This window comes from Protopterus annectens, chromosome 9.part0, assembly GCF_019279795.1.
Source record: "Protopterus annectens isolate FY-2018-M chromosome 9.part0, PAN1.0, whole genome shotgun sequence".
Lineage (NCBI taxonomy): Eukaryota > Metazoa > Chordata > Ceratodontiformes > Protopteridae > Protopterus > Protopterus annectens.
Genome location: NC_056743.1, coordinates 966,774,979 through 966,793,508, shown reverse-complemented (window position 1 = coordinate 966,793,508; position 18,530 = coordinate 966,774,979). Strand labels below are relative to the sequence as shown.

The 18,530-nt window shown below is 40.0% G+C and overlaps 2 protein-coding genes across 3 annotated transcripts in view; one reads left to right on the top strand and one right to left on the bottom strand.

The window, feature by feature from the left end:
• RASEF (RAS and EF-hand domain containing) overlaps positions 1 to 18,530 on the bottom strand; it is a 1,118,741-nt gene that overhangs the window by 109,755 nt on the left and 990,456 nt on the right. For both annotated transcript variants that reach the window (XM_044083709.1, XM_044083708.1), the window contains exon 15: positions 2,558 to 2,674. In XM_044083709.1, coding sequence (XP_043939644.1) covers positions 2,558 to 2,674 — 117 coding nt within the window. The remainder of the gene's footprint in view (positions 1 to 2,557; positions 2,675 to 18,530) is intronic.
• The window catches only part of MCRS1 (microspherule protein 1), a 1,081,536-nt gene that overhangs the window by 700,437 nt on the left and 362,569 nt on the right, over positions 1 to 18,530 (top strand). The window lies entirely within an intron of this gene.

The following is an 18,530-nucleotide window of genomic DNA, read 5'->3' as shown; positions in this document are numbered from 1 at the left end:
GTAAGAAGAGCCCTCTAACTTAAGTGGGTTATTGAGAGTCTTAATGAGGAGGCCGGGATAGGGAAAAAGGCCTAAGCGAAAGACGACGACCAACAGCAGAAAAACAGGCACAACAAAGTGGAAATAACGAACTAGCACAATAACTAGGTATCTAGATCAATAATAGAGCAAGAATAGACAAATTTCAACAATAATGACTAGAAGAAAGATTACACTTAGGATGAGCACCCAATCTTGTTTAACAGCAAACTGGATCTGGGAACTTTCCTAGTGCATGCTGGGATAGGGTTTAGCCACAAGCTGGTGGAAGACCTTGAGTTTGTGTATAAATGCAGAGTCGGATCGGATACAAACCCATCCTGGTAAGAATGAAGGTGAGATAGGACAACAGCACATTGGTAATTTCTTAATTTTATGACACATTATAGTGTTTAGAACAGGAGCCAAGGCTACAAAGATTTTTTTTCACTATTACAATGTTGATGGGTGCACATTGCAGTTTGTGTTTTATCATATAACAATTTTAATAACACCTGAGGTACAAAAAGTATTGCTTGCTTTACATATTAATGATCTAGTGACTGCTAGGTGTGCAAAACCTTAAAAAATACTTTATCAGCTAAGCATTCTCAGGTTTTAAACAGAAACAGCATTATTCTGCTAAGACCATGTGTTCAGAATAAAATATATATACCAATTTACAATCTTCTTTTAAAAACAAGCTCCAATCTGCTACCACAAAATTGCCAAATTTGTCACAGAATACTCCTACTGTACCCGCCACTGCCTTGCTTTGAAAGAACGAAACTGTCTCGAACTCGCACACACCACCTAAACCTAGTACAGCTGTCTTCTCCACATAAAATGATTTATAACCGATAGCTGCCCCCCCCCCATTCAAATCTGTCCTAGAACCCTACATATCTAAAAGAGCCCTCTTTTCCGCAAACAAACAACTCCTAACAGTCTACATCCCAAACAAAAGAGCTGGACAGTGTCTATACTCATGCCGCCACAAGGCTTTGGAAATCTCTGCCAAGACATTACTTCTATTGAGAGCTTTAACAACTTCAAACACACCCCAAGAATGCACTTTCTATGTAATCAGACCTGCCCCTGCTCTTTCCCTAACAAGTGAACTCCATTCACTCTCTAGGGGCTATCCTTTCTATCCCTAAAATATGAATTTCATCCACTAACCGCTAATATATTGACTAACAGAACTTATATATTTCTACACACTTAACTTTCCCACTCTATACCACTATTCTAACAATTTACCTGCTTCTAATATTCTGACCCTCTGCCTAATATATATATATACATATATATATACATATATATACATATATATATACATATATATATATATATATATATATATATATATATATATCAGGTTTGCAATGTACCACATTATTTTCAGTATCCCCTATGTAGTAAATGCTTTATTATTGTACCTACCAAAATTTATTAATCTATATACCTCTTTGTACTTACTTAGCATTCATTACTTACTGTGTGCTTTTATAGTTGCTGTTTTTCTTACATACATAAATTGCTTAACTTTCATGTATCATTTGGAGCTTTTCTCCCTGGGCCTCCACTGAAAATGGGTTCCTGACCCAGTTGGACTTTCCCGGTACCAAACAAGTTTCTCATTGCAGCTTTCTAAGGCTTACTCACCCAGTACTACACAGGTCAAAAAGTATAGACACAGACTGGATGTCTGTCTACAAAACTGAAGCTCCAGGTTGTAAAAAGGATCCAGCTTGTTGGAAGAGATAAGCACAGTGAGCATGGCCAAGCATAACAGTGTACCACTGCTTGCTATAGGAAGTCAAAATGATGCAGTAACAAAGTCTGAAGGATGGGTATACTGTGCTAATTCTCCATACTGAAACAAAGGAAGTAAAAGGAAAATGGAAGATGTCCTGTCAATATGGAACTCTTACTAAAGTCCAACTTCATTCTGTGACAGATTCCAATAGGACTCTTGCCCATAGAGTCTAGTCCCAAGAAGTGAGCATTTGCAGATTAAAAACAAAAGCTACAACAAGCAGCGTAAAATGACCAGTGATTTAGGGGCTCATCTGGGAAGGCCAATCAGCAGACATTGTCAGGAATGGCAATTTACCAAGGATAGAAAATGTAGTGGGTGATGTAAGAAAGAGCAGTTATGAACTAATGCCAAGTATGACAGGATTGCTTTGACAGTATACTGCACGGCAAGTTAAAATATTTTCCTAAAATGCCTTTCTAAATGTTGCAACCACTCATCAGTTTTTTTTTCTTTGCTCTGTACTGCACTTCAGCAACGCATGGCTAAAGACAAAAGTACTGGGTCCAACCAGCTCTATTAAATTTGTATAACAAATGTTGCTGAAACAACTTCTTCCAACCACCAAACTTGTTTAAAATATTTTACCAGCTTCAGTAATTTTGTTGAGTTTAAATATAAAATTCAACCATAAATAAAGAGAAGAATAACTCAAATAATAAGCAAGCCTATATTTCTAATGATGCCTTAAATATCAATGACAGTTTGACCTCTTACCATTGCCAGTTTTTCTCCATAACTTGTCGGAACACACTTCTGTGTTTCTGAAGATTTTAGGCGCATGTCTGCTTTATTCCCAACCAGCATAATTGGAATACTTGTTTCACTCACGTCCTAAATCCAATGAAAACACAGATGTATGATTTATCTGTTCTAATAACCTTTACTGTCTCAATCAGTGCATTAAACACTTTGGCACAAATACAAACTTAGCACACATATTAAGCATTTAAAAGCATGGGTACTCGTGGTGATATGATGAGGCCCTGTGCTATATAAATACATCACACAGATAAGGAGAGTGTTGTTTAAATTGCAGATCTGATGAAAAAAGAACAGAAGTAATAATCATCTGTGTAATGTTTATTACTACTTGCTTTTCTACACCTTATTTTTATCTGGATCTACTTTTCTGTTTTGTGGCATGTAATGAGACAAGGTGAATGCTTCATCACATACATCCTTTTATTATCAGCAACCCTCAGCCATATATTTTTCTTCATAAAACATTTGAATTTCTACATCTATCTTACCCATCTACATTTCCTCTTCCTACTGCTTGATTTTGTTTGGCAAATTTCTCAGGTCCATCTGCAGGTCTTCGCAGGCAATTCATTCTTTTAACACTCATTATACTTCTCTGTCTGACAAAAATCTTGTGTTCTCATACACTTAGATACATCAAGCATTTTCAAATATGTTTGCAACCTGAAAACTTTGCTCTTTATGATGAAGTGCACCTTGTTTCTTACAGCTTCATTATAACAGCTTGCTTGTTCAGTAGTGGTATTTTGATTTACATAATGCTTTGCGGTTTTTACTTAACACTACACTAGCCGATGTACTTCAGCAATTCTCTGTTTTATCAGGCAGGCACAGATGATAATCAGATATCAGTGTGCCACTTACAGAAACTTTAGATGTCACATCACCAGGGAAAATTGTACGGCTAATTATAGACTGCATTCATGGCTAATTACAGACTGCATTCATAGTGCAGGAAAATGTATTATCTACTCACTATAGTACAGCAAATGTATATGGATAATCTACTGACTGATCCATCCATCCATTCATTCATTCTCAGTAAGGGCTAGTTTCACGCTCAATCTGACCTGCGGTGTTGTACTGAGAGCGAGAACCTTTTAGCACCACTGGAAAATGAAACATGTTGTGATATAGGTGTTCCTCCATAACTAGTGGCAACACTTTAAGAGCTAAACTGTAATGTTTGACTGACAGGACCCCCCCCCCCGGGGACCTGTCTACAGCTATACCCTTTACTGTCAAGTAAACTCAGAAAAAAGTGGGCCTTGTGTCTAATTTGGTCTGCAATGAAGACCAGGTGTTTTGTTCAGAGACCTGGCTGGGTGAACATTTTGGCACTCATTTTGAAGTCTCTAGTCTCCCGGATCTTTTAGTATTCTTTACCCTATGCTGGTTAAATATAGGGGTTGGCCATTTGTTTCTATAAAAACTCTTTGATTTCCTCCTTAGTCCTCTAAATGGTGGATCCTGAGTGACTGTAATGTGTAGGCTGATGACACAACAAGCAAGCTTAACCCAAAGCACTTTAGTTAATAATGCTTCTGCTACACCCAAGTAATTACCTCTGCTACATGTAAATTTATTCATTCACTGGAATTTGTTCTTCCAGCCTAGTCTTAAAAGCAAGGAATAGCTAGGGGAACCAGTCTCCTGGACTGACCACTACACACTTCATGCTTTGCCTCCCTGACCGACATTTTACGGATGTTGACCTGGTCTGATGGCACTATTTACGAGCCACAAATCGTCAGACCATGTGCCCTTTGAATGGACAACTCCTGCATGGAAACTGCAGATGAGCTACATTCATTAGAGGTGGTCTACAGTACAGCTATGTCTGATGCTTTGGATTCTCTTTCCCCAGTTTGTATACATCCCTGGTATGTTGGATAAAAAAGACTTAGATTTGAAAGTTAAAGTCACAGCAAAGGCAGGGATGAATGTTGGAGCATGGATGGCAAAGAACACCTTCTTCCAAGGACAAGCTTAGTGCCTAGACTTGCATTATGTTGCATGCTAGATATAAATCTTAAATAAGAAGGCATCTTCTGTGTCCAGTGAGACTTCTGCTGTGTGGAATCACCTGGTTGCACTTTTTCAGTGGACAGCAGGTTGTGGAGCCTAGTTTGACTCATTGCTGGAAGTGATTTTAATATGAGTGACTTCTATTATTTTGTACCCTTAGGTTTTTAGGTAGTTGTCCCTTAACAGTTTTCTTTCCTGTTTATACAATGATTCGATTTTAAGCATTTAAATATCTCACGTAAAATAAATGAATAAAATAGATATTCACTTTATCCAGTTTTGGGTCGTCCACAACCAATCTATTCTGGCAAGCAACAGATGTTAAAGTGAGGGAAACAATCCTGGATGGGACAAGCATGTGTGCATTCATGCACATACACAGCACACACATACTCATGGGAAATCTGTGCGTTGCCAGACTATACACTCGAGTGCTCTTAGTTATGGAAGAAAATCAGAAGCACAGAAAAAAACAAGGAGACGCTGACAGGGTATGCAAAATCACCCCAGATGAAAGTCAAACTTGAGAACAATGTACTCTTGGAACAGCAACATTAAACTGCAACACTGTGCCACACTGGATCATTCTTTTCGCCCCCAAAATGACATTTCCTAAAAAAAGAACTAAAAAATATCCTACAAGATGCAGCACTGAAAGACATTACAACTTTTTCTTTGGTAGATTTTTGTATATTTTGGCATTTCTAAACTTGCATCTCATGCTCATTAAGTGCAATTGTTCCTACATCGTCTTCCCCAAGTTTTGTTCTCCAACTACAACATTTTCACCTCTCAAGTATAAACAGCATGACACATTAAGATTTCATTCACTGCATCATAGTTTTCATGATTTAAGTTTGTAGTACTAAGAAAGCACAATTGAAAACATTTTAAATTACATATGAGCAGCAAATTACATATGAGCAGCACATGAAAATACACAAATTGGGCCCACAGTCTATGTTCTCTTACCTACAGTTTCAACAAATCACATATTATATTTACTATATTACATATTATATATTTTACATATACATATTTGTACCACTACTCTTTTTCATATAACTTGTCTTCTGCTTCCTTTTCTCATCCTATCACCTTTACCCTTTCCTCCACCCTCCCCTTCATACAGCACACTACATCTTCTCATACTTTTATTCTCCTCTCTCTACTCTTTAGCTGTTAGAAAACTCTTAAGGTAATTTTTGCTCAAACCTCTCAAACTCAATCTAGGTATTCATGGCTTCACCCAACTAGTCCAGTCGCCAACCAGGATAAATAAAAACTCCAGAAAGCACACTACCCTGGATTGGATACTAGTTAGTAAGAGCCCCCAGTCATATATAACAGGCTGCTTATCAGATAGCCTCAGTGATCACTCCCCAACATTCCTACTCAAAAAATACCTATACCAAGCTAAACCTGTCATCTACCATCAAATACGTAAAAAAATAAACTTTAACCCACTCACATTCATCTCATCCCTCAAAGAATGTAACTGGCATCCTCTAAAGTACCTCAGTCTAGATGACGCAGTTGAATTTTTTTAATACTACCTTCCTGAACATCCTTAATTACCATGCCCCCATAAGATTTTCCAGAACCAAAGCACAACCCTCCCCATGGCTACAGAGAACTACTAAGTCAAAAATGAAAAACAGGTTTAAAGCCTGGGAGCACTGGCGCAAAACCAAAACCCCCTCAACTAGACAGAGATTCCTAGAACTATGCAATAGAGTCAAAAAGCTAATAAAACAGGACAAATTCCAATACTACCAGTCTGCCCTAGACTCCTCACAACACAGCCCCAAACGATTCTGGTCCTCCATAAACTCCATCCTCCACCCAGGTAAAGTCAGTACCCCTCCTCCTAACATCCCTCACTCCTCAGAAAATATTGCTACCTCATTCAACACACACTTCACCCAAACCATACCATCACTAGCTAAACAACACAACCCCCCCTCACCTACAACCCACACCTTCAGCTAGTAATCTCCCCACTGCCTTCTCTTTTTCTCTTGTACCTACCTCCAACATAAAAAAAGCTCTTAACTAAACTTAAACCCACCAAATTAGCAGCAGACAACCTCCCAAGTGAATACCTACAAATCGCAGCTGATGCTCTGGCCTACCCAGTATCCATCTTGATTAAGCAATCTCTGTCAGAAAGTTACGTTCCCACACTGTGGAAAGTATCACATATAATTCCCCTCCACAAAGGCGGACCCTCCGCAGAACTAACCAATTACCGCCCCCCATAGCTATTCTCTCTCCACTCTCCAAAATACTAGAAAGATGCATACACTCTCAGGTTTCAGACTACCTCCTTACTAACAACCTCCTTTCCAGTACTCAGCATGGTTTCCGACCAAACCATAGCACCACCACTGCCTTACTCTCCTTTACTGACACTATCCTTCAGCATAAAAACAATGGCTATCTCTCCTCTGCTACTTTCCTAGACCTATCTAAAGCATTTGACATGGTCCCACAAAACAACTTATCTCTGTCCTAAATAACCTATCCTTCTCACAATCAGTCACCAACTGGTTTCAGAGTTACCTGTCTGACCGCCAACAATCCGTTGTATGGCATAATGACATATCTCCCCAATAACCTGTCTCCATAGGGGTTCCCCAAGGATCCATCCTTGGACCCCTACTCTTCCCTGTTTACACCAATAATCTAGCCTCTGCCACCAAACATGGCACACTCATACAATACTCAGATGACTCAACCATCATCTGCTCAGCCCAGTCCCTACCAAAACTGCAAAAAGTCACACAGGAAGCCTTTTCCTCTGTTGAAACATGGTTATTCGAAGCCCAATTAATACTCAACTCAAACAAAATTAAACTACTCATCTTCCAACCCACCAAACATACTCAAAACAACTCTCACTTTAACATCACAGCAAAAGACAACACCACTATATACCCAACTGAACACACCAAATTGCTAGGAATGGAAATAGACAAACTAAAATTTAACATTCACATATCCATGACCATAAAAAAGTCCACAAAAAACTAGGAGCGTTATACAGAAATAAGCAATTTCTCACCAAAGCAGCAAAGATTTCAATAGCAAATTCCCACCTTATCTCCACCCTACTTTATGCCTCTCCAATATATACCAACCTAAGGCAATGCGATCTAAACAAGCTAGAGACCTGCTACAACAAAATTGCCAAATTCACCACAGGGGTATCCTACCATAGTCACCACTGTCTCTCACTTGCTGAACTGGGCTGACTTGAACTCCCTCACCTCCTTCAGTGGTATCAACCCTCACTCGCACACAAACTAGTAAACTATCCACTAAATGTCCCATCCCTCCAGAATCTACTCCAACCCTATCACACCAGCATACCACTAAGATCCAGCAACAAAGTCAATTACAGGTCACTAAAGCCAATAACTCTGCTGGAGAAGCACTATTCTCTTGCGCTATAGCCAAATTATGGAACTCACTCCCACCCACAATTACCTCCATACCATCATGCACCCACTTCAAAACTTTACTAAAAGCGCACCTAAAAACATGCTGGCTATGCCCTTGCAACTCCCACTCTAATATCATCCACCCCATCCAACCACTTAACTTTCTTTCCACTCCACTAACTACCTTGATTATAGCAAGCTCAGATGCTCATAAGCCTAATACTTATTATACAGCAGGAACTTCTCATTGTAACATTTGTTAACGTCTGTTATGTACTTCACAGATAAATATTCTAGCTGTCTACTGATATACTATGTTTTTCATCTGTAAATATGTTGTAATTGCTATGTTAAATTGTTAATCACTATGTAATCCAATGTAACTACTATCTGTTTATTTTAACTGTGGAGCTTTTCTCCCTGGGCCTCCGCTGAAAATGGACCTATGTCCAGTCGGACACTCCCGGTCAACAAATTTAAATAAATAAATAATAAATAAAATGTACTTGTATAAAGCAACCCTTTCTGCATAGACATGTTAGCTATGTTCTTGATGCACTTTAACTCATATTGCTACATTTACCTTGTATTGCTGATGCTGTGTGTATGTTCCTTTGAATGTTCTACCTTGTAAAAGCTACATTTTTTAGCAATGTGTAAGTTTTCTGTGGTACCTTTTCTGTGTAATAGAGTATATCATTTTGTTTATTTTTTCCTCCGAATGTTTAACCTTGTAATAATGCTTATCTATTTGCATCGCATGGCCTAATGGGCTATCCTGGTAAACAAATGCCAATAAATAAATATTTAACTGCCCTAGTGCTACTCTTAACATCTTGTGATAGCTCCTTTAAACATATTCACACTCTACAAGTATTGTTTACATTCTTGTGTTTAATGTAGCTGAAGTAATACACACTTTAAACTTGGTCAAGAAAAAGGAAGCTTTACTTAGCTTGGAGTTGAAACACATTGACTGGGGTTTACAGTAAACAGCTAAACAATTTTCATGCACAACGAACCCTAGCTAAAAGACCATGACACAGACTCGTACAACTTTAGTGCTGTGTCTGGTTCTGTGGTGAAGACGGAAGGAGTCCTGACTGTGATCCGGGTGACCTGGGTTCAGTCTGCAAATTCAAACCTTACAGATAGGGTGAACTGGCATTATTATGAACATAACTATGATGAGGAATGGCAAGGTTACAGTCAAACGAGAAGCTATAACTGGTGGAGCCCAAGGATGCATGCTCAAAGGTGTGGGCATATATAATGCACAAAAGGAACTGGTAGGATAGTGGATGAAGCATTTAAAAAAAATGCTGTTGGGAAGATGCCATACTGGGACGCCCTAATCTCCTCTCTGTACACTAGCAGTGTCAAAATACACCAAGGGTTTTCCTGCATGCAAAGCCATGGTCAGAAGGGTAAGTCAGACAGGTAGTGGGGACGGTGGAGTAGATGATCGAGGAGGGGCTCCAAACAAAGTTGATGGCACACCGATGCATTGCCACACAAAAACTAAATAAAGACTGATATAGCTTTACGTAGTTCTGTTTTGACTTCTGCTACTTTACTAATCATGTCTACAAGAGTATCAAATACTTTTGGGCCTGTTGTAGAAATGATAAAATGTCAGTCATGTGCAATGCACCTATGAAATGTATATTTTTTTTTTCTAGTACAAAGTACATATTACTTAGTATGGCTGAAGAGAGCTCTACAAGAGATGCAGAAAACTTCAGCTCTTGATTCTACAGAAAACAAATATAAAACTAGTACAATGTTTCAATTTATTAAAGACAAAGCTGTAGTTCAAAACTGGAGCAGCACACAGACTCTCATGACATTCACAGTGTAAGCCGAGTAACATTACGTTTAATGATAAAGCTAACAGACCACATCTGTGAAATCCTTGGTCAAACAATAAATTCTCAAAGGTAATAGTTGCACAACAATGGCAACAAAAGGCAAACAGGAGGCATGATACATTCACTATAGATAAAAGTGCAATAAAGCCAAATGCGAACAGACATGAAAATAAAACAAACTTTAGGACTGAAAAATTAACCCTTGCCCTTCTCCAAGTGTAATGTGTAATATGTATACAAGGTATAACAGACTAGTTTAAATACTTTAAAACACTTACATCAATTAAATCTAACCAGCCTATGGCTAGCAATGTAAAGTAGGGGATAAAGCCCTAACTATGGCCCAGGCAACCAGGTATCAACAAACAACACAGGAGTCTGAGGTGCTGACAGAAGGATTGTGGGATGGCATTTGTCTAGACATTCCCTGTGAGAAGATTTGATCCATAGAGGGGATAAGCCCTCTAGTGTGACAGGCAAACACAAGGGAGGGGATACCAAGGGATAGCTTATAAATGAAAAAATCCACAGGTACAAGCAGACAACAGCACAACCCCCCCACCACCCCAGGATCCCCTTAGGTTCTGCACAGCTGACTATTAAACCAATCATCTACTAAAATGAACTAATGCAAAAATACTGTAGTTAAACATAGTTTAGCACCCACTAGATGCTTGGATCCACTTTACAATACTGACAGTACAGTGCAACATGGGGGGGGGGGGTTTGTAGCAATTTTGAGTGTGTTGCCCTTCAGATGAGACGCTAAACAGAGGTCCCAGCTGCCTAAGTTGATTGTAGCTCAAGTAGATGTTAAAAGATTACACAGCAATTGTCAACAGTAGGAGTGCTTTACATCTAGCATAATTATTTTTATATAACAGCATACTGTACAAATAAAAATGCATCTTTAACACCCCAACTTTCTTACACAACCAAAACTTACTTTTTATAACACTTCACATTTCCTTCCATATGTAACAAACATGAAAAAATTATCTTGTCCATTTTACGGATTTTTTTCTTTTCTAACCATGTCATATTTCCCCATACAAAAACATATCCATCTTAATTTCCTCTTAATACCAAATCTCCTTCTAGCATTCTAGTACATTTTTGCCATCTCACAATATACCAAAAAAAGTACATTGTTTCCACTTTGCCACACACTAGACACCTACCTCTGTACAAAATTAAGTCTGTAACAGTCAGTTTAAAAATATTCAACATAAAAATATTCAATTCCCATACTCTTCCAAATCCTTCTTTTAATTTTTTATATTTCCCTTTGTATGTTGTATCTTTCAGCTTTTACCGGTTAGGGGTCGCCACAGCGGAACTTCGGTCCGCTAATGATTGACAGTAGATTTTTACATGCTGAGTTGCCAGCCCTGACGCACAACCTTCAACGAAGGTACCATCTGATATTTTTTTCCCATGGATCAATATCAATTCCTACTATCAATTTATACTAATGTTCTGTTTTTTCTGTCACCCTTTCCATATCAATATTCTATACTATGCTACACTGTACTATACATTTTTCTAACATGCTTCTAACTAACCATCATCCACTAACTTTCCTTTCTGTGAACCTACCCTTTTTCAAAAAATGTTTATATTTCAACCACAAAAATATTCCCAGTAAACTCTCTTTTTCATACTTTGTTATAACATGCAATATAAATCCAAAGCTACTAAATATATAGGTTCATAGGTTCATACTAGGCTATCTGCCCTAGGGCATTTATAAGCCTAGCCAGAGTGCGTTTGGCTTTCGCCACCCATTTTAAATTAATTTTGCTATGCCCTTTTTCGAGGTTAGTATATTGTGCCTCTGTCTAACAGTGACACAGAAGTGATACCCGGGGTAAACCTACGATCTCCCATCCACTCATCAAGATTCCTCTTGGAGAGAGTCAATGAGGGACTCTGCCTAACCTGGACTGGGATTTTATTCCAGAGTGAAGGGAGCCTCTGGGTTATGAATCTGTCCCTCCAGCATGTCCTATTTATTTCAGTGCTGAGGTTCATGTCTCTCGAGCACATAGATCGATGGGATTCAGATTTTCTGAGGTGCAGCATGTTCATTAATTCCGTGTTGGACATGGCTTTATACGTCAGGCACAGATCGCCTCTGAGCAGGCGGTATGCCACTGAGTAGAGCTGGAGTTTCTTTAACTGGGCAGCATATGGCATCTGTTTGAGCCCTTTGATCCTCTTGGTGAGGTACTTTTGGGGTCTTTCCAGTTGCTGCAGGTGTCTGGTAAGGTACATCCCAAAAGGGGCATTGTACTCAATTATGGGCCTGATGAGGGATGAGTAAAGAGGCACGATGACCTCCCCTGATCTAGATGTGAATCCCTTCATGATTAGGTGGGTTATATAAAATGTTTTTCTAACCACTTTGGCCACGTGGTTGTCAAATGAGAGATTGCTATCAATTTGGGTCCCCAGGTCCCTAATTACTTCTTCTCTACTTAATGGATTACCACCTATGTGGTAATTTGTGGGCACTTTGTTTTTGCCAAAGGGGATGACTACACACGTTTTGGCATTTAGCTTGAGGCCATGGCTCTGGCACCAGTTGTCTGTTTCTATGAGGCCCTTTTGGAGGATGCTTGTGTCGGCTGGAAAGTCGATTATGGCACCCAGTTTGCAGTCATCTGCGAACATGGTCAGCCACAGTCCTTCCGTGTTGGCATGTACCTCCGAGAAATATATACCGAACAAGAGAGGTCCCAGGACTGAGCCTTGTGGGACGCCACTTGTAACTGGTTTGGAGTCTGACATGGCTCCAGCAATTCTAACCATGTGGGTTCTGTCCTTGAGCCAGTTTGCAAACCATCTAGTGACATAGGGGTTTATATTTAAGCTGGTGAGCTAATCTATAATGCCCGAGTGGGGTATTGTATCGAAGGCTTTTGCGAGGTCCAGGTAGGCTGTGTGGACCACCTTCCCCTCATCAATGGCCTTGGTGACTGTTTCAAAGAAATCAACCAGGTTTAAGAGGCAGGATCTGCCCTTAACAAAGCCCAACTGGGTAGGATCCAGTGTCTGTAGGTCCCCAATATCTTTATTTATGAGGTCCATGATGATCCTTTCCATAGCTTTGCAGACCAAGCTAGTCAGGCTTATGGGGCGATAGTTTCCAGGCTCCATTGAGGCACCACCTTTGTAGAGAGTGACCACTGTTGCTGTACGCCACTCTTTGGGTACATATCCTGTAGTAAGGCTGAGATTGAACAGTAGTTTTATGTTTGGGTTTAGCTCTTCTTGAAGTTCATGTAGGACGCAACCCGGGACACCGTCTGGTCCCATTGATGCTGTGTTTTTTGCTTTGGAGAGGGCGGCTCTTACCTGAGCATCTGAGATGTCAGGGGGGAAGCACTCTGCTGGGATAGATATTTGCCCTTTTGGTGGGAGAAGTTTGCTGAACCTGTCAGCTAGGATGTTGGCAATGTCTGTGGGTTTGGTGTATTTTTTGTCATTTTGGACTAATTCTGAGCATATCTGGGAATTCCCACCCAGGCTCCTAACATAACTAAAGAAAGCCTTGTGATTATCCTTAGTGTCAAGTGCAATTTTTCTCTCGAAGCTGGCCTTAGATGATTTTATGAGTGCCCGTAGTTATTTTGCTAATATTGATCAGAGATGCCTTCCCTTTTTGGGATTTTGCTCTATCATGTAGTAGCTTCCTCCTTCTATTGTATAGTTTGTTTATGGCTGGGGTCCACCAGACAGGACGTCTGCCTTTGGAGGATTGGGTCTTGGTTTTATTTGGGATTGCATGATCCATGCATTCCTGAAGGTTTATAAAGGATTCTGCAGTCTGGGCCATATTTTCCACAGGCCCGGGTGCTTTGAAGGATTCCACCTCGGTTTTGAGTAGTGTGAAATTTGCTTTAGAGAAGTTTTTCACTGTGGTTTTCTGGGCAGGGGGTGGGGTCGGGATGTGAATATCCAGTGAGATTAGTTTATGGTCTGATCTTACCAGTGAGGGATACACTTCTGGTCTGGAGCATAGAGTCCCCATGTTGGTGATGATCAGGTCCAGTATGTATTCCCCTCTTGTGGGAGTGGTAACAAGCATTTGAGTTTAGAAATTCTAGGAACCTTTGGGCTAGGGTGTTGGAGCTAGAGTAATGCTCCCAGTCTATGTTTGGGTAGTTGAAGTCGCCCAATATAATGGTGTTTGGAGAGACCTTCATATTTTCCGGTGTTCTCAGGAAGGCAGAGTGGGGTTTGGGAGGGTGGTCTGTAGCAGGCTATAAACTGGAAGGCAGTTTTACCCACTGTTAGTTGCACATGGATAGTCTCTAATGCTTCGTGCTGTGCCACCAACCTGGAGGTGTGGGTATCTTTGACGAATATCGATACTCCCCCTCCTTTTGTGGTTCGGTCCAAGTTTTGGGGCCGAAAAGCATGGTATGAGGTATAACCTGGTAGTGCTGGGGTGCTCTCGGGAGCCTTGAACCAGGTTTCTGTTACTGCACAGATATCGATGTTCTCCATGCTAAGGAGAGTTTCGAGTGCGTGCATCTTGAGGTTTAGACTTCTGGCGTTGAGTAGCATTACTCTTAGTTTTTTATCCCTTGTGATACCTATGGAGGTGGGTTTGTCTTTTGAGCCTTACCTAAAAAAGGCACTATGGGGGTAGCAAGAGCCTTTGCCAATATCTGAAAGCCCAGGGGTGACAGGTGCAAGCCGTCCCTAGCGAAGCATCGTGGCTTGTCGAACATGTCATCCCTTTGAATGACCCCAATACTTAAGCCAATTGTTGAAATTGATTATCTTGTCTTCATGTTGTGGCATCATTCTTGGTGAGGGTAAGATGCTCCTCAAGGTCAGGGTCATACCGGCCTGGGCTACATGCTCAGAGAGCTCCTCTATGTCTCTTTTCATGTAGTCCAGGGAGGCACGTCTCAGGTCATTCACACCAGCATGGACAATGACAGAGTCATATTTGTACTTGCCTTGGAGTGACCCGAGTGCTTGTGTTATGTGGCGGATCCTAGCGCCCGACAGGCAACTCACCGTGACCTTCTCCTAGTTCAGCCTGGTGACCAGTGGTACGCTTGATCAAACTCAAACCTCTATTTTCTCTGCGAAGTTTGTTTTTTGTATTAAAAACACAGCATCACACAAAAGAAGTACAGTAAAGAGTCGATTATCTGAAACGTCAATTATCTGAATGCAGCCTTCCAAAGTTTTTAGGTAGGAAAAATCATAAGTCTGAATATGTAAACGTTATACGCATTCACTTGTGTATGTTTTCTGAGCTTGTAGCTTGCTCATGTGTGAAAAATATTCTTTACTGTCCATTGGAATCGCTGAATGGTTGAAAAGCGTATTCCCTGCATGCAGAAAAAACAAGATTTTAGAAGTGTTTTATCCGGTTCAATTATATGTTTGATTATCCACTACCCTAGGTCCAAATTAGTTCAGATAATCGACTCTGTACTGTATAATGCATATACTAACTGCAAGTCAGAAAGGAGACACCAAATTTTCCTGCTGCCCTTGACTAATTTCCCCAGGTCAGGATGAATTCCACTTCAGGTTTTCATTGAAAATAACTCACAGGTCTAGTAGGATTAATGCGGCCAGCAAAACATAACTAATAACTTATTAACTAACTAAATAAAATTTATAAAATATATAATACAAAATGTAAAGCTTTGCTGACTTCCTTTATTATGATTAGATCATAACAAAACTGAGGGTCTTGCACACTTTGAAACATTATCTGACAGCTTCATCTTTACTAACAGCTTACAGTTTCTTCACAGCTTACTTTACACTTTCTCCATCTTTACCAACTTACAAAAGGTCAGGTTTCGGCGATATTGAAGTGTATTAACCCACCAGATGAGCAGTAGCAAGCCCCGCCTGTGACCATTTTGACTGCACCGCCCACCGTTTGATTGAAAGATGCCACCAAACACAAGGTAAGTTAGACTGATAAAAAAGATTTGACAGAAAATGAAAACATTATACGTATATACGTATAACATAAAAACGCAGATGCGATTGATGTGAACTCAAATAATTTCTTTATTTCGCGAAGTTAATAGACATTAAGAGTATTTTTGTTTACTTTGTAGGAATATGTACATAATGCTATGGAGAAGACAGTGCTAGCTGTAGTTGTACTTGGGTTAGATAGAAAGCAATTTAATGCAGGGTAGGATAATTAGAATTGTTGTAAAAGGAGATGCTATACTGAAGTGGACTATTCTCAAAATCATTAAGAATGGTTGGCCGTGTGGGCTGGGCTAATTGCAGTACTAAACAGTTGTGGCACAGGTACTAAATATACTGTGCCACACCTAATTATGTTAAGTGCAATGGTGTACAAGTGGAGTCATTAACAGAAATACAGCTATTCTGTGCAAATAAAGTAACTCAAGTATCAGAATGGATATCCACTGCTTCAGTAAGTGGTGAAAAGCAAGCAATTATAAAGGTAAGCTTACATAAGTAGCGCAGGGTATGGCTGGCAGATAGGGTGGATACTGGTGGTTAAACAACAGTGAGGGTTTACTGAAGTAAAGGCAGTTTCTAGTTTAGGGACACCATATAGAAATTTGAGGAAGTAATTCCAGAGTAAAGGACTGTACGAGGTAGAGGGTGGACTCCTAGCTGTTGCTAACATTGCAGATCATTAGAAATTGTTCTATCTGAAATAAATATTTGAGTACAACTTTTTGTCTTGTAAATGAGAAGTTGCAAATCTGAGGGACACATTTGAGTGGCAGTGACTGAGGATCATCTATTAGGTTTTCTTCTTTCTACAGGAGTTACTGCAGGTGAAGTTCAAAAACTGCAGGGATAAAGAATTTATGTTGGGTACATACGGAGCTATGGCTGGTGTGGTAGTAGTAGCACAAAAAAATTAAGCGCTTGATTTAAGTTGGACAATATATGATATGACAGAAGCACCTTTCTGTAGTGCATGTTAAAAAAATGTCATTATTAGCTTGTGTTTGTACTTATTACATGCTATATTATTAAATACTGTTACATTTGCATTGCGTGTCAATCATGGCACATTGCTGTTAATCCCCGCCCTCTGGCATGTCAATCACGGTGGGCACGCCCATTCCTGCGCAAACTCGGTAGTGGGTTAATGCACTTCAATTCGCCCAAGTTTCTAAAACTAGACAAGAGCTATATCATCAGATTTGCTTCAATATCCTTACATAAAACAAACAAAAAATCAGTTGGCTACAAACCTCTCAACCTCTTACTGCAAGAAACCTGGACAAAGCCAGACAAAATAGGGGACAAATGCCCAAAATAGAGACATATTGCTCTTATAAACTTAGAAAGTTACTAGAGTAACTGTTTGTTTTAACACACATTTTCTGAAGGATTTAAAGTCTGAAACTCAAATGTATTCCATCATTTAGTGACTTCAATCCTCAGATCACCCCAGTGATTTGCCAGAAAACCACAAATATTATGAGGAACAGACCAAAAATATGAGGCAAAAATATGGACATTCTGCGAAAATCTGAACAGTTGAATGGTATGATTGCCTAGAATAACATTGCATACATTTAACATATTTAAAAACTGGCCATAACATTCTTTATAAGTCAAACAGATGCCCAGTTTTAAAACAAGGACAAACCCTATTACATATCTCTCAGGTCACAGTCAATAAGCAGTGCCACAACCAAACACAGTCCACACAAACACAGTGATGCATCAATGCAGGTGGCTGCTCTACTAAATAGATATGCGATTTAAAAAATTACAGTGTTGTGTGCATGCTACTTTAACATAGGTTCATAGGATGATACTAGGCTATTTGCCCAGAAGCCCTTATAAGCCTAGTCAAGAATTTCACCCATATTCCCTCAAAGTCAGCACTTGTTTCCCCTGTCCAGTAGGGACACAGGAGGGATCCCAGGGATGCATTTCTGTTTCCCATCCAGTCGTCCAGGTTCATCTTAAAGAGGGCTGGAGAGGTTCTCTACTTGACATGGAGAGGGAATCTATTCCACAGACGGGGGAGTCTTTGGGACACAAATCTATCCCAACACCAAGTTCCATTAATGTCACAGACCAGGTTAAGGCCTTGTGTGCAGGTTAAGCGAGTGGAGTTTGCCTTACTGATATGCAGCAACTCCATCAAGGCTGGGTCTGAAATAGTCTTGTATGCCAGACATAGGTCACCTCTGAGCAGTCTGTATGAGACTCAGTAGAGGGACAGGGCTTTCAGTCTATCTGTATAGGATATGTGTTTCAGACACTGGATTTTCCTGATCAGGAACCACTGTGGTCTTTCCAACTGCTGCATGTGCTTGGCAAGGTACATGCCGAAGGGGGCACTGTACTCTATAATGGGTCTGATAAGGGAAGAGTAAAAGGATGTTATGACCTCCTTGTTCCTGGATGAAATACCCTTATTTATGAGGTGGGCCATGTAGAAAGCCTTCCATACAATGGAGGCACCGTGCTGGTCAAATTTCAGGTTGCTATCAAGCTGGGTGCCCACGTCCCTTACATCTGATTGCATGCTTAGTACGTTATTAGTGTGATAATTAGTGGGGATGACATTTTCTCCAA